At 47.0% G+C, this 14,365-nt stretch overlaps 2 protein-coding genes across 2 annotated transcripts in view; one reads left to right on the top strand and one right to left on the bottom strand.

The window, feature by feature from the left end:
- BANF1 (barrier to autointegration factor 1) overlaps positions 1–147 on the bottom strand; it is a 2,022-nt gene extending 1,875 nt beyond the window's left edge. The window contains exon 1 of the mRNA XM_005864265.2: positions 47–147. The gene's annotated coding sequence lies outside the window, so the exon portion shown is untranslated. The remainder of the gene's footprint in view (positions 1–46) is intronic.
- A 304-nt stretch (positions 148–451) lies between these two features.
- Positions 452–4,374, top strand: EIF1AD (eukaryotic translation initiation factor 1A domain containing). Its single transcript, XM_005864267.2, has 6 exons — positions 452–719; positions 1,795–2,072; positions 2,213–2,321; positions 2,423–2,531; positions 2,700–2,747; positions 3,298–4,374. The coding sequence occupies exons 2-6, from the start codon at positions 1,986–1,988 to the stop codon at positions 3,440–3,442; spliced, it is 498 nt and encodes a 165-aa protein (XP_005864329.1). The 5' UTR covers positions 452–719; positions 1,795–1,985; the 3' UTR covers positions 3,443–4,374.
- The last annotated feature ends 9,991 nt before the right edge of the window (positions 4,375–14,365 follow it).

Here is a 14,365-nt window from a genome sequence, read left to right as displayed (position 1 = left end):
CGCCTCTATTTTCCAGGCTGGGCCCTGCTCCGCGGCTGGCGCTCACCGACAGTTCCAGCTCCCGTAACGGCTCCTCCCGCCGCCGCCGGCTGCTCCCGCCGATACCTCAACCCACTAGAACTTTCTCCCACTTCCGCTTCCGGGTCGCCTCAAGAGCCGCCTAAAAAAATTAAATTTGGCACTTCTAGCTGCTTAGAGCCATAGAGTTGAGGCGCTCTGGACCTCCACGGCAACCTTAGTAGACGTTCCTTTTCGGTCGACTCGCGGGAAGCCGGGCTGCCTTGTTTGATTTCTCTTCTCGGGCAGCATTTCCGGTCTCAGAGCAGAGGCCTCGGTGAAGAAAACTTTTTTTCCCCGCTGCACGGCATCCGGAACTCAAGGACCTAGCGTTGGCCTACTTGGCGATAGGAAGAGTTAGAGGGACGGACAAGAAGGGAGGAGGGTGGCCGGAGGCTTACGGCAGAGCGCCGGAAGTACTGCTCTTGGAAGGGTCCGACTCCCGCCGAACCGTGTCGGGCTTTTAGGAGTCGGGCAGGAACCGGAGACGCTGAAGACCTGAGTCCTAGCAAACTCCGCCGTCTAGCGCACCGGCCGGTTCATTTTCTGTGCTTTCATCGGCTCAGCCGCGAAGTGAGTCGTGGACCAGCCACTCCCTGCGTCCAGCCTCGAGAACGAACGGGATCGTCCCAGCGGCGCCGTTGGGAAAAGAGGGCCAGCAGGTAGGCGTGGGTCTCTCTCGGCGTCTTTCCTCCGGGATAGGGGAGGAAGCCAGAAAACAACCGGAAGTAGCACTTGGGAGTTTTCCTTGGTAAACCACCGGTGTTGGTTGTGCCAGTCCTTGTCATCTCAGAACTCGTCAGAAATACAGCAGGTGCCCTGGACCGAGACTGCTCCCCTCGCCCTTTGATGAGGGCGTTCCTGGCTCGGACCTTGGCGGCCCTCTCCTCTCTGGCCTCTGCCTGTATGGTGTTGAGGTGGCGAGCATCTGTGTTGTGTGGCTGTGCTGCACTGGGGTGTACACGCATATTGAGGAAGATACCGCTTAGTTTATCTCTTCCCGAGCGATTGCCAGGATGATTTATTTAGTTTTTATGGTTATGCCAGTACTTAAGATAACATGAGTTATTTTTATGTGCCATACGCTGTTCTGAGTCCTTTGCTTACATCCTCTTATCCTAATAAATGCTCTGGGTTAGCTGTTATTTTTCTCGGAGGCCTAGAGAATTGAACAGTAAGGATTGTCAACCTAAAAACTTCCAAACCTGTGGAGAATTTTTATAAGCGTTTATTTGAGCCAAACTGACAGCAGATGCCAGGGAGCAAGATCTTAAACCCTCCGGAAGTTAATCGTTTTGCAGTTTCACTTATAAATTTGAACTTAAGGATGAAGCTAAGGAAGATTACAAAAGGTTGGGAGAAAGCAAGGTGGGGATTGGGTTACAGGATCGTTAATGAGATTATATGCTCTCTTGAGGGTCAGGACTTAAAAACCTTTCGTTAAAGAAGTTATAGGCCCGGGCCCTGGCCGGGTAGTTCAGTTTGTTACAGCGTCGTTCGGACACACCAAGAGCGTGGGTTTGATCTCCAGTCAGGGCACATACAAGAGGCAACCGATGAACACACAGCTAAGTGGAACAACAAATCAACATTTATCTCTTCCTTCTCTCTCTAAAATTAAAAAAAGTTACAGGCTTGGGGCGTGACTACCCACCATGACCTGCCCAGTTAGGAATTTATTATCAGATCACCTTGTGAGGTCACTTTCCATACAACCCCTTTTTTTTTTGTTCACAGGAAATAGTCAAACTAAGATTTCAATCCACGCAATTAGATTTCAGAGCCACGTTCTTAACCAGGACACAGCCACTCCTCAGTAAAAGGTCCCAGCCCATCTTCAAAACAGTCCTGGGTTCTGATCCTGCCATCCAAGGAACTCAGGAGAGGGGGACAGCCTCTGCCTCTCACCGCCCTGGAACAGGACCGGCATGTCTCAGGCCACCAAGAGGAAGCATGTGGTGAAGGAGGTACTGGGGGAGCACATGGTGCCCTCTGACCACCAGCAGATCGTGAGGGTGAGTAGCATCGGGCATAAGCTGCTCTGCCCCGACCCCTCCGCTTCTGTTGGAGCCCTGGGGTGGGGGAGGGTGCAGCCAGCCCAGTGGGTCTTTGAGCTGGCTGATGAGGCCAACTGGTTCTCGGTCTCCCGGACCAGGTACTCAGGACCCCAGGGAACAATCTGCATGAAGTGGAGACAGCCCAGGGGCAGCGCTTCCTGGTAAGCATGCCCTCCAAATACCGCAAGAACATCTGGATCAAGAGAGGTGAGAGGGGCAGCTCTCTAGAAGTTAGAACCATTTCCTGCGGCCTTGGCTTCCGCCACTGCAAGCTGGACCGACTGGCCTCTCCTCCTCTCTACCTACAGGGGACTTTCTCATCGTTGACCCTATTGAAGAGGGAGAAAAGGTGAAGGCTGAGATCTCCTTCGTGCTCTGCAAAGACCATGTGCGCTCTCTGAAGAAGGATGGGCTCTGGTAGGTGGTCCCCTTGGTCATTGGCTGCAAGATTTCTGGGAGGGATTGACTTAGCTGTGAAATTAGGGGCGGAAAGATCATAGCATCCCAGGCAGGGACAGCTGGAAACAGCTTTTATGCTGAGAGATTTCTCTGTTCTTTCTGACCCTGGCTTTTCTCCTGATACAGGCCTGAGGCCTTTGAGGTGGCTGAGAAACACAATAACAACAGGAACAGGTGAGGTTCGAGCTTTAGAGTAGAGAAGACAGAAAAAGGGGGTTCAAGCTTTAGTGCCTTGGGGAAATAGAGCCTGTCTTTCTCCCTGGTGAGGGCACCTCAATATGTGGTTCTACATATGTGGGTAAATTCTGTGGGTTAAAATCCTGGCTTTGCCACATAAACTGGGGGCTGTACACAGGTTACTTCATCTCTTAAGCCTGCATTTCCTCACCTATGAAATAGGAGCCTTGTGAGGATTAAAGGAGCTAATGCTTATAAAATTGCTTAGTATAGTATTTGTATGCAATGTGGGTCCATTGCATGTTGGTAAGTAGAACACTTATTATTAAAACCAGTGGCTCTAGTAAACTTTTGAGGGTGGGGCTGGGGGTTGTCTTTAACCTGTTTTCCTTGGCCAAGTTTTCCTGCTGTTTGCTCTGACTCCCTGTCTGACTTGCTGAGCCCTGACTACTTGGCCATAAGGTCCTCCTTTTTGTGGGGCTCCTCGTTTGCAGATCTTGCTTTCCCAGAAGGCATTGGGCTAACTCTGTCCTTTTCCCCCATGAAGACCAACTCAGCCAGAACTCCCAGCTGAGCCACAGTCATCGGGAGAAGAGTCCAGCTCTGAAGATGATTCTGACCTCTTTGTTAACACCAATCGTAGACAGTATCACGAGAGCGAGGAGGAGAGCGAAGAGGAGGAGACAGCCTGAGGCTCCAGGACCCACTTTTCCTCCTCTGACCTTGGACAATTCCAGGGTGCTCTGCAGATCTTCCCCCCAATGGGGACAAAGCAGGACTCCTCTCTGAACTGACCTTCTGACCCAGGAGAATTAAACCCCTGGTGGGTGGTGACTTGTGCTAGTGTCCGAGTGGCTCTCTGGAGGGAGAAGGGACCTGTGGTCCAGTTAAAAATTGCTCCTTGGTAGAGGTCTCATGGGCAGGAAATGGGGAATGGCTGGACATTTTGAATGAATTTAAATTGAAGAGGGAGCTAAGGTTTCCTAGGTTCGTTCTCTCTCCTCTCTCTCTGTCTCTCTCATTGGACACTTAGTAAGTGGTGGGCCCTGTGCTGTCCCTCCTTGCATGTACTTGATAAGTGGGAACAGTCCCACTTTATTGCCTGCTCGCAACCAATACTGATTCAGGCTTTCAGGATCACAGCCATAGGACTAGTCCCCCGTTGCCTCTAAGAAACACTCAGGATGAATTTCATAGTACCTCATGAGCTGATTTCCCTGCATTTCTAGTCACCATGACTGCAGGAGTGCCCACCTCCATGCTGCTGTGTACATCCCCTGGTTGCTGGACCCTTGTGGCAACTTAGACCATCATTCCTCAGCCCTCTTGTAAAACACATCATCCCACTTATCTCTTTTATTTTTTAACCTCTGGCTATACATTACTCCTCATTGCTGGCGTTGACCTTGTAGTCTCTGCTCAGACTAGAAGAGTTTATCTCCTGGCTTAGAGTGTTTTATCTCTGCTTAGTCATTTCTACATCCCATAGATGGGCCTGTTCAGCACTGTGGCTCTTTAGTTCCTTGATAATCCCCATCACTAATGCGGGTCTTCTATTCCAGGCCTGCTGCCTACATCTCTACTACCTGGACCCCCTGATATCAGTAGAAATTGTAGTACCTTTAGAAGTCAAATACTTGTACAATCACTGCCTTCTGGCTTTCTTGTTTACTTGCTCAACTACCCCTTCTGCAGAAATTCTTTATTTTCATCCTCCAGCTCCACCACATTCCCACATTATTCTATCTTCACTTTCTTCCTTCTGCCACTTGGATTCCATGGCCCACACCCTCCACTCCCCTTGTCTTCCTTCATTGTATTCAGCTACTAAAACCTAACCCCAGCCAATCCAATCTTTCACCTCTGTGCCTGTAACTATTAGAGAAAACCACCAACTGGGCTCACTTGTTTTACCTTAAATTTATAATTGTAAACCTCAAACAAACCCTTAGCACTGCCTAGTAGATCAACTCTGGGGTGCATTTTGAAACTTCTTATCTTCTCTACCTATTCCCCCTTCCCCTGCTAGTTACCACAGCTTATACTTCATTAAGAAATAGTAGGCCACCCTGACTGGTGTGGCTCAGGTGGTTGGCATGCCATCCCATACACCAGAAGGTGGTGGATTGAATTCTTGGTCAGGATACATACCTGGGTGGCAGGTTTGATCCCCAGTCAGGGCATGTGTGGGAGGCAACTGATCCATGTTTCTCACATGGATGTTTCTTTCTCCCCTCTCTCTAAAAATCAATAAAACTATATGTATCTATACATATAAAAGGCTAAGCGACCATCCAACCAGCCGGTAGGTATGACATGCACTGACCATCAGGGGGCAGACGCTCAACATAGGAGCTGCCAGCTGTGGTGACTTGGCAGCAGCGGTTCTTGGGTGATGTACCCGAGAAATACGTTAATAGCAATATTAACATATTTCTTCTAATTTCCTTTCAATGTGCACAAATCTGTGCACCGGGCCACTAGTATATACACACACACACACACACACATTTATTATTTATTTATTTTTTTAAAGAAAATAAGAAATAGTAGGCCGTTGGTGAGAATTCACACCTCCCCTTTACCAACCCTACAATGTCTTCATGGATCTTCCTGTCTTTTTTACTTTCCATTGTAATCCAATGGGACTTCAACCTTTCCACATGTATCTGCTCCTCTCCTCACTTTCTATTATGTTGCTTAGTCTAGCTTTAAATATATACACATGTGTGCATTTGTGTGTATGTGTACATACATGTGTTTAAAATATATATAGAGAGAGAGAGCACTAGCTGGTTTGGCTCAGTGGATAGAGCATCGGTCTGTAGGCTGAAGGGTCCTAGGTTCGATTCAAGTCAAGGGCACATGACTGAGTTGTGGGCTCGATCCCCAGTGTGAGGCATGCAGGAGGCAGCCAATCAATGATTTTCATCATTGATGTTTCTATCTCTCCCTCTCCCTTCTCTGAAATCAATAAAAAAAGTTTTAAAAAAGAATGAAAAAATGTATATATACACACAAAGAGTAAACATCAGGTGCGGTAGAGACATGTATTAATTTGTTTGAAGTTTATTTTTTATGGGAGATAGCTAACTTTTTTTCCTAAAGTTGTGGCCACTTGTCCCTCTATCATTTATTGAATGGTTCATTCTTTCCTCATTGCTTTAGAATACCTTTTAAAATAAACTATATTCCGCCCTGACCGGTTTGGCTCAGTGGATAGAGCGTCGGCCTGTGGACTCAAGGGTCCCGGGTTTGATTCCGGTCAAGGGCATGTACCTTGGTTTCGGGCACATCCCCAGTGGGGAGTGTGCAGGAGGCAGCTGATCGATGCTTCTCCCTCATCGATGTTTCTAACTCTCATTCCCCTTCCTTCCTCTCTGTAAAAAAATCAATAAAATGTATTTTTTAAAAAATAAACTATTCCTGCATATATGTGGATCTCTTTGGAATTTCTAATCTGTCATGTTCATCTGTGTACAGAACCACATTCTATAGCATGATTGATACAGCTCCCTCACCCCTGCCCCACTGTTCCTGGAACATTTCATAGTTTCATGTCTTTTCTGACATAAGAACTTTAGAGTGGATTGTCAATTTTCAAAGTCCTGTTGAGATTTTCATTGGCATGAATTTAAATCTCATAGTTTGATTTGGAGGAAAGTACTATCTTAAGACTTATGAATCTTCTTATCCAAAAATGAGGTTATGTTTGTCCTTTTGTAAAGTGTTATTTCCATGTGGGTCTCTAATGTTTCCAGTTCAGTTTAGTCTCAGGAATCTGAGAGTTATTTGTTGTTAAGAATAGGTCTTTTAAAATTACATTTCTAACCGTCACTGGTGTGTAGGAAAGCTGTCCATCTTTGTGGGCTCACCTAATCTAAATGAGTTCTGATTCTCTTGCTGACTAAAGAGTAAAATCTGCTAGAGGTAGGTTTACCTGATCCTTTATGCTCATTTCTGTTCTTGAATTGTAGAGGCCAGGACCTCCAGTAGAATGTTGAGTGGCACCCTTATTTGTTCCTCTCTTAGCAGGAGTTCTCGTGTTTTCTTGCTTTAGGCTTCTCAAGACAACCTTCATTAGGCTGAAGGTACCTCCTTCCGTTCTAGCTTACTGAGGGGTTTTTCTTCACTCAACACATCATGATGAATTTCTACATCTATTGAGATAATCAGAAGATTTTGTTTTATTGTATTGATTTTCATTAATAGATTCCCTAATATGGAACCATTCTCACATTCTGATGTAAACCCTGCTTGATTTTATAATATTGAGTTAGGATTTTTAAATTTTTTTTTTTTTATTGATTTTAGAGAGGAAGGGAGAGGGATAGAAACATCAATGATGAGAGAGAATCATTGATAGGCTGCCTCCTGCATGCCCCCTACTGGGGATCAAGCCTGCAACCCAGGCATGTGCCCTTGGCCAGAATCGAACCTGGGACCCTTCAGTCTGCAGGCCAACGCTCTATCCAGTGAGCCAAACCGGCTAGGGCGAGGATTTTTATATCTTTCAGGCAAATTTCGCTTTTTTTAAATTTTATTTTTAGAGACAGGAAGGGAGAGGGAGAGAGAACATCGATCCACTGCCTCCTGCACGCCCCCTACTGGGGATTGAACCCACAGACCGGGCATGTGCCCTGACTTGGAATAGAACCAGCGACATTTCAGTGCACAGGATGATGCCCAACCAACTGAGCGACACCAGCCAGGGCTCACTTTGTTTTAATGATCTGAGCTCCCTGTCCCATTTGATAACAATTATGCTAGCATGTAGAACTGGTTTAGAAACATTTAATCTTTTTCTTCAGGTTTGAATTCATAGAAAAGGAATTATTTGTTTCTTCAGAATTTGATGAAATTTATTTATAAAAACATCTGCACTTAGGCATTCTATCCAAGTTTTCTATCCTGGAGTCAATTTTGATAACTTTTTTTTAAGAATCATTTTATGTATAGTTAAGGTTTTGGGAGGCCAAAAGTCATGTGTAGTAATTGGCATAAGTGACAAAAATCTCACTTGAGTTAGCAGAATCAGACAAGCTCATTGGCCTGAGATCTGAGAGCAGAGCTTTAGGCAGAGCTGACCCAGGGCCAGCATGGTTCCTCGGGGCTCTCTCATTTGTTTCTCGGGTTGTCTCTGCTTCTCTCGGTTGATGGGTCTCTTACTCCCTACAGGAGGCTCCCCTTTCCGCTCAGTCCTTACAAAGAGTTCCTTCCTCATGATTCATGTATTTCCAGAAAGAACAGTTGTCTTGCTCAGTCACCTGCCCTCTCTTGGGCAATCACTGTGGCCAGGGCTGAGTAGGGAGTTAGGGAGCTGGGGGGAGGCAAGATGAGCCACCCCTGGTCCACATGACATGTTTCCCATGGAATAGAGAGGTTCTTATCCCAGAAAAAGGGAAAGGAGTGAGAGCAAATCAAACCAGCAGATTCCCGTCCTGGTTTCTGTGTATTTTCTTTGGCTAGCTTTGCAAAATGCCTACTATGTTGGCCTTTTCCTGTTTCTTTGGGTTTATTTTCTGATTTCTACCTTCTGAGTTGTATGTTTTGCTAATTTAATTTCAGTCTTGTTTTTTTTTAAAATATATTTAGAGCTATAAGTTTTCCTGTGACTGTTGCCCACTGTGTGTGATATTTTTGGCATTGTGTCTGTAAGCTTGGCCTTACGTTTTCTCCTGCTCTCAGTGATTCTGCAACTCACCTAATAGACTCTTTTTTTCCTCTGAGACCTTTTCATCTCTACTTCTCCATCTATTAGCCATTTAGCTCCTGGGGATTGTAGCTCAGAATCTTGATGGAGGTAGAGTCCTTGTATTCTGCATGCTTCTCCCCTTTTCATTCTCTGAAGCTGAATTCCACCCCTTTTTCTCAACTCTGGTGGAATCCGACTGTGTGAATAGATCTTCCAGAATGAGTGAGTGTTTTAAGGGCCCCCTTTCCCTCCCCAGTGCCATGGACAAGCCTCATGACTGGTCACCTCACAGTATTGACCCCTCCTGCAGTCAGGCTTGCGAATTGTGGCCCTCAGGCTCTGTACCTCTGTCCCTTTAGGACCAACCTTCTCAGCCAGGCTATTTCCACTAGGCTTCTCCCCGCAGCCCGGCTCCCTTTCTCCCCTGTCATCCAGCCACCCATATACAAGGTGGGCAAAAGTAGATTTACAGTTGTGAGTACACAGTTTATTCTTGTATTATTATTTATTAATTGCATTGTTTTCCATACAAACAACTGGAAACTTACTTTTGCCCCATCTTGTATGTGTACCAAGGAGCACACTCGACAATCCAAGTTAACTACATGGGTTTTCTCCTTTAAATCTGAAAATGTGGTGACATATCTGTGTGTGTGTGTGTGTTGAGATACCTTGACACAGTTTCCCACGGTAAAACATCCTTGCATTCCTGGAATAAGAGTCATGACATTTTCAGTATGTTGCTGGATTTGTTTTTCTGATATTTGGGGCACTTCTGCACTCAGGTTCCTAAGTGAGATGGCTTGAGCTTTTCCTTCCTGTGCTGCCCTCGTCTGGTTTTTATATTAAGGTTATGCCAACCTCCTAAGATAGAGTGTTCTCTATTATTTGTTTTCATTACACGTGTTCATATTAAGATTGGAAGTTTGCATTTCTTAAATTTTTGATAAAACTTTAAAACCAAAGTGCCTGGCATTTTGGGGATGATGGGTAGGTTTTTATTCATAATAGATTGCTCTGTTCTTGAATCAGTTATTTTTTCAAGGAAAAATATTTTTGTAGTTTCTCATTTTTTATTTGTGGTTTCAAATTTATTGACACAAAATTGTTTACAGAATTGCCTTATGTTTGTAGTCTTGACTGTACCCAAGTTATGTTTTCTTATTTACATGGTAATATTATTTATTTGTTATTTCTCTCTTTTTTATCCTGTCAGTCTTGGCAGAAGTTTATTAGTCTACTAGTGCCCTGGTGCACGGATTTGTGCACATTGAAAGGAAATTAATTAGAAGGTGGCTGTCGGGGCGGGACTGGGTGAGACAGGCCGGACACGCCCTGGAGCCAACCTCCTGCAGTCCCTCCCCGGGCTGGCCACACCTGGGGTCACGGCTTGAAGGTTGTCTGCGGTGTGAGTGGGGTCCCTCCGGCAGGTGGGGTCCCTCGGCCTGGCCTGCAGGGATCTGGCTGAAACCAGCTCTCCTACATCCCCTTAGGGGTCCCAGATTGTGAGAGGGCAGTTCTTGGGTGACACCCCAAAATCGGGCTCCCTCCTCTCTGATTCCAGGTGCACCTGAGAACCACAACTGCAGCTCGGAAGCTCCTGCGTTGAGCATCTGCCCCCTAGTGGTCATTGCACGTCATAGGTACCGGTTGGACCATCACTTAAGCTTTTATATATATAGATTCCAAATACCAAATTTTTGTTGCCATTTCTCTTTACTGTTAGCTTCCTCATATTTTTAAAATTCCTGCTCTTGCTGTATTTCCCCTATACTTATATTTCCTTTGGGTTTATTCTGTGGTTTTCTAACCCTTTTGGTTGGTTATTTAATTAGCTCATTAATTTTCAGCTTTACCTCCTTGCACACCCCAAACTAAAGGGAATTTTCAAACTTAAAGAAAAGATTAAAATTGTAAAATAAGTACCTGTAATACCCTTCATGAGGGCCCCTGTGGGGAGCCGGCACAGCCATGGCATACTCAGCCCCAGGGCGCCTTATGTGCCATGCCAGCTCAGCCTGGTTCAGTGACCCTGAGTGGGGGTGGTGAAAGGCTTAGAAAAGACAGACAAGAGAATGAAAGCTGGGTCTCGGTGGGACGCTGCCCCTCTGATGGACAGCGCCCGCGCCCACAAGCCGTCTTTATTTTATAGCAGATGCCACGAGGCAAAGTAGGGGCGTGATCAAGATGTTTACAACATTCTCATTGGTTTCAACCCTACTCAACTACATGCACCTGAACTCTATCATTCAGGCACGTGGGCCACGTGTTCAGACCATAGGTTCAAGCTTACTACAGCTGTTGGCTATAATTGCGCTGGGAAGGCTCTGCCCTCCAAGCTGGGACTTGCACGTGGCAACAAGAGGACTGTGCCCTCTCCTCAGTCCAAGGCTTGAACCTGTCTAAAACACTGTAACCTCGCCTCATAGGCCCGGATTTATAACATTTGCCATATTCATTTTTCTGTAAACACAACATACATAGTTTTTTTGGGGTTTTTTGTTGTTGTTTTTGGCTTAAACAACAGCAGTTTATTTTTTTCTAATTCTGAAGGCCAAGGCCTGAAGTCCAAGATCAAGGTGTCAATAGGTTTGGTTTATTCTGAGGCACAACGCACATAGTTTTAATCATTATATCTCTTTAGTCTCTTAATTTAGAACAGATGACACCTTAATGTTTACTGTTCTTTATAAAATGGACTCTTGGCAAGTTCAGGCCAGTTATGTTATAAAATGCCCTGCGTTTGGGTTTGTGTGATTGCTTGTGTGCTCAGATTTGGGTCCATTTTAGCAAACAGCCGAGAGCTGATGTGTGTGGTTTCCTCAGTAGGAACCACTGTCATCACTAACGTCACGGGAAGTCAGGACACCAGCAGAGGCTCACGTTGGTACAAGAGACGCCAAAGTCCCTGTGGAAGTTGTAAAGGCGCATTGCATGCCTTGCCTGGTGACATGGGAAAAGGCATTAGCAACGGCTGGCGCTGTCTGCTGAGTGCCAGGGCTGGCAGGCTTTTCTCAGCCACCGCTATGATAGCCTGAGACGCTCAGGTACCCACTCGGTTTGTGACCCTTGCTGGTTCACAGTGAGGCGCCAAGTACCAGAAACCTTTGTCAGCCATCGGGTTGTTGAGCATGGAACAGTGCTGGGTCTGTTCTCATTAATTCCCGGGGAAGCCCACTCTTCTCCTCGGGGTGTGCCCTGGGATCCCGCTGCGTGACCTTGGCAGGTGTGAGGAGGAGGAATCATTCCTGGCTCCATATTCAGCAGACATTTATAGAAGCTTCCGGCAGGGGTCGCAGTAAGCACGCTCAAGCGGAACCTCAGCCACTGTCCCTGGGCTGCAGCACCCAAACCACCATCCCACTTACAGTCTAGCGGCAGCAGTCTGTCCGACCAAAGGGTCCAGCAGCAGTTGTGCCTGGTCCACCGCTGGTAGCACAAGTTCCACATCCCCACCGGGCATTCACTCACCAAGGCCTTATCAGCCCCTCCCCTCAGGCACACAGACATGCTCAGGGACTCCGGGAGAGAGGTGGGAGCTGCCCTAGTCTTTCCCAGATCAGGAGCTGGGCCTCACACAGCAGTGTCCATGGCTGAGCGTATCTCACCGCCGCCGCCACCACCAGAAACCCTGCTTCAGAAAATAGCATGGGGCTCAGAAGGCTGTGGGACACTAGAGTGGGCGGAGGGGCTGAGACCTCAGCACTCGAATCGCTGAAGGGGTCTTCTCCCTAGGGACCGCCTCACCCCTCTATTTCAATAGTTCCCCTTCTGGAAACTGCTGAAGCTTTGGGACTCATCTCTCTTTGCTTCATCTCTGAACTTCCAAGTGCCTTCCTCTTTCATGTAGGTCCCATAATTCAGCATTTTACTCCCATAATTTAGTCGGCGATCAGGGTCTCTTATCAATCCTATATATTACCTGTGGCCAGATAGCTTTGTGAGAGGAGGCCTCTGTAGTGAGGTCCTCCCCTTTTTTGGTCCCCCTTTCTGTCCACAGCTGACATTTTTGTGGGACCCCTCCTGTCTCTCTTCCCTACTCCCCAAGACAGTGCATATATTGGTACAAAGGGAAATTGGCTTCTCTAAGTGTCCCCTAGAGCAGGTGCACAGAGGACAGAAAGGCCAGGGGTCCGAGGAAGGGAAGGTAATGTGGTGTGTTAAGTCTAGAAGGTATGGGGCCTGGAATGCCAGGCTAAGGGATTTGGGGACCAGAATCCCCTGAGATGGCAGGAACTGGTGCCTCAAGAATCAGGGAAGGGGTGTGGCCCAATTGGCTGGGACCCAGCCTGCTAGAGTGGAGGCCCTGGGTGAGGCCAACTCCATCTTCCTAGGGTGTTCGAGTCTGAGAAATGGCCAAGGGGGAGCCACTTTGAGTCACACAACAGCTCTGTGAGTGAGGTCAGCCACCCCATCCTATACCAAGGCAAAGACATTCAGGCCAGCAGCATATGGGAGTTTATCACCAACAGACACAAGGGACTTCTGGAAGATGAACCTCAGAAAGAATGAAAATGACCCCAGAGGAGAGATCTGAAAACCAAGAAGGAACGAGGAGCAAGTTCATTAATGATGATGCTAATTGCCCTGGCTGGTTTGGCTCAGTGGATGGAGCGTCAGCCTGCGGACTGAAGGGTCCCAGGTTCGATTCCGGTCAAGGGCATGTACCTTGGTTGCGGGCACATCCCCAGTTGGGGGTGTGTCGGAGGCAGCTGATTGATGTTTCTCTCTCATTGATGTTTCTAACTCTCTATCCCTCTCCCTTCCTCTCTGTAAGAAAATCAATAAAATATATTTTTATAAAGAAAAATGATGATGCTAATTTGGGGGTGGTCCTTAAAGTCAAGATATGAATATCCACCATTTATCCTGTCTACTGTTGATGGACATTTGGGTTGTTTCCCATTTGGACAGTTATAAATAGTGCTGTTCCGAACATTCCTGTTTGTGTCTTTGGCTGAACATATGTACATTTTTCTGTTGCTAAGCCAACATTTTTTAGCTCTCCTGAAACCAAGTTTTATAATGGAAATTTTAAAACTCTCATAATAGGATAATGAACCCCTGTACCCATTACCATCTTCAATAACTATCAACATCTTGCTAGTCCCTTCTCCCCATATTTCTTGATATTTTTTACTATTGGAGTAACTGAAAGTAAATCCCAGATCTCATCACACCCTTCTATTTGTGTATATATGGTAATACACATATATATGTATTTACTGAAGTAATGAATGTTCTCAACTATGCTATACACCAGCCCCGGAAGTCTGAGATCACGCCCCCATTTTGCAGATAAGAACACCAAGACTCCATGCTAAGTTGCTGCCCGAGGTCAGCCAGAGTAAATGGAAAAGCACCCAGCTGGCTCGCCCCCAGGCTCCGGCAAAGAGTTCACTGACCCTCACTCACACCAACCTCCTTGGAGGCATTGCTGCCCCAGTTCCCAAGGGTCCGGGAAATACTGCTGGTGGGACCCCACCACTGAGCAGCAGAGCTGAGTGCACCCCCTCCCTGGGGGCTCAGACCTCAAGGGATTCAGGGGTCCCTGACTCTCCTACCTCCTCGGTGCTGAGCTGACTGGTTGCTGCCTCCCTGCCCAGTCAGGGGGGCAGGCCGTCTGGGAGGTGTTAGCATGCATCAGGGCAGGGGAGGGCAAGCACCTGCCTGGGCGTCAGCAGCCACAGGACAGAAAAGGAAGCAGGTGGATGGTACCAACCAGGAGGCCTGTCTCTGAAAGACCTTCCAAGTTCCCGGTTCACTGTCTACCCAGTCACCAGGGTCAGAACTGAGAGGAATTCTGGGCCAAACCTGGTCAGTTCAGTTTGGTCCATTGTTGCTGTAGACATTTCTGGCTCCAACGAGGGGGACAGCCTCTTAACAGGCCATTTCCTGCAGCAGATAGAGCATGAGCTTT

Source organism: Myotis brandtii, unplaced genomic scaffold (assembly GCF_000412655.1).
Source record: "Myotis brandtii unplaced genomic scaffold, ASM41265v1 scaffold187, whole genome shotgun sequence".
Taxonomy (NCBI): Eukaryota; Metazoa; Chordata; class Mammalia; order Chiroptera; family Vespertilionidae; genus Myotis; species Myotis brandtii.
Note: the sequence above shows the minus strand (reverse complement) of the source record. Positions and strands in the feature narration are given on the sequence as shown.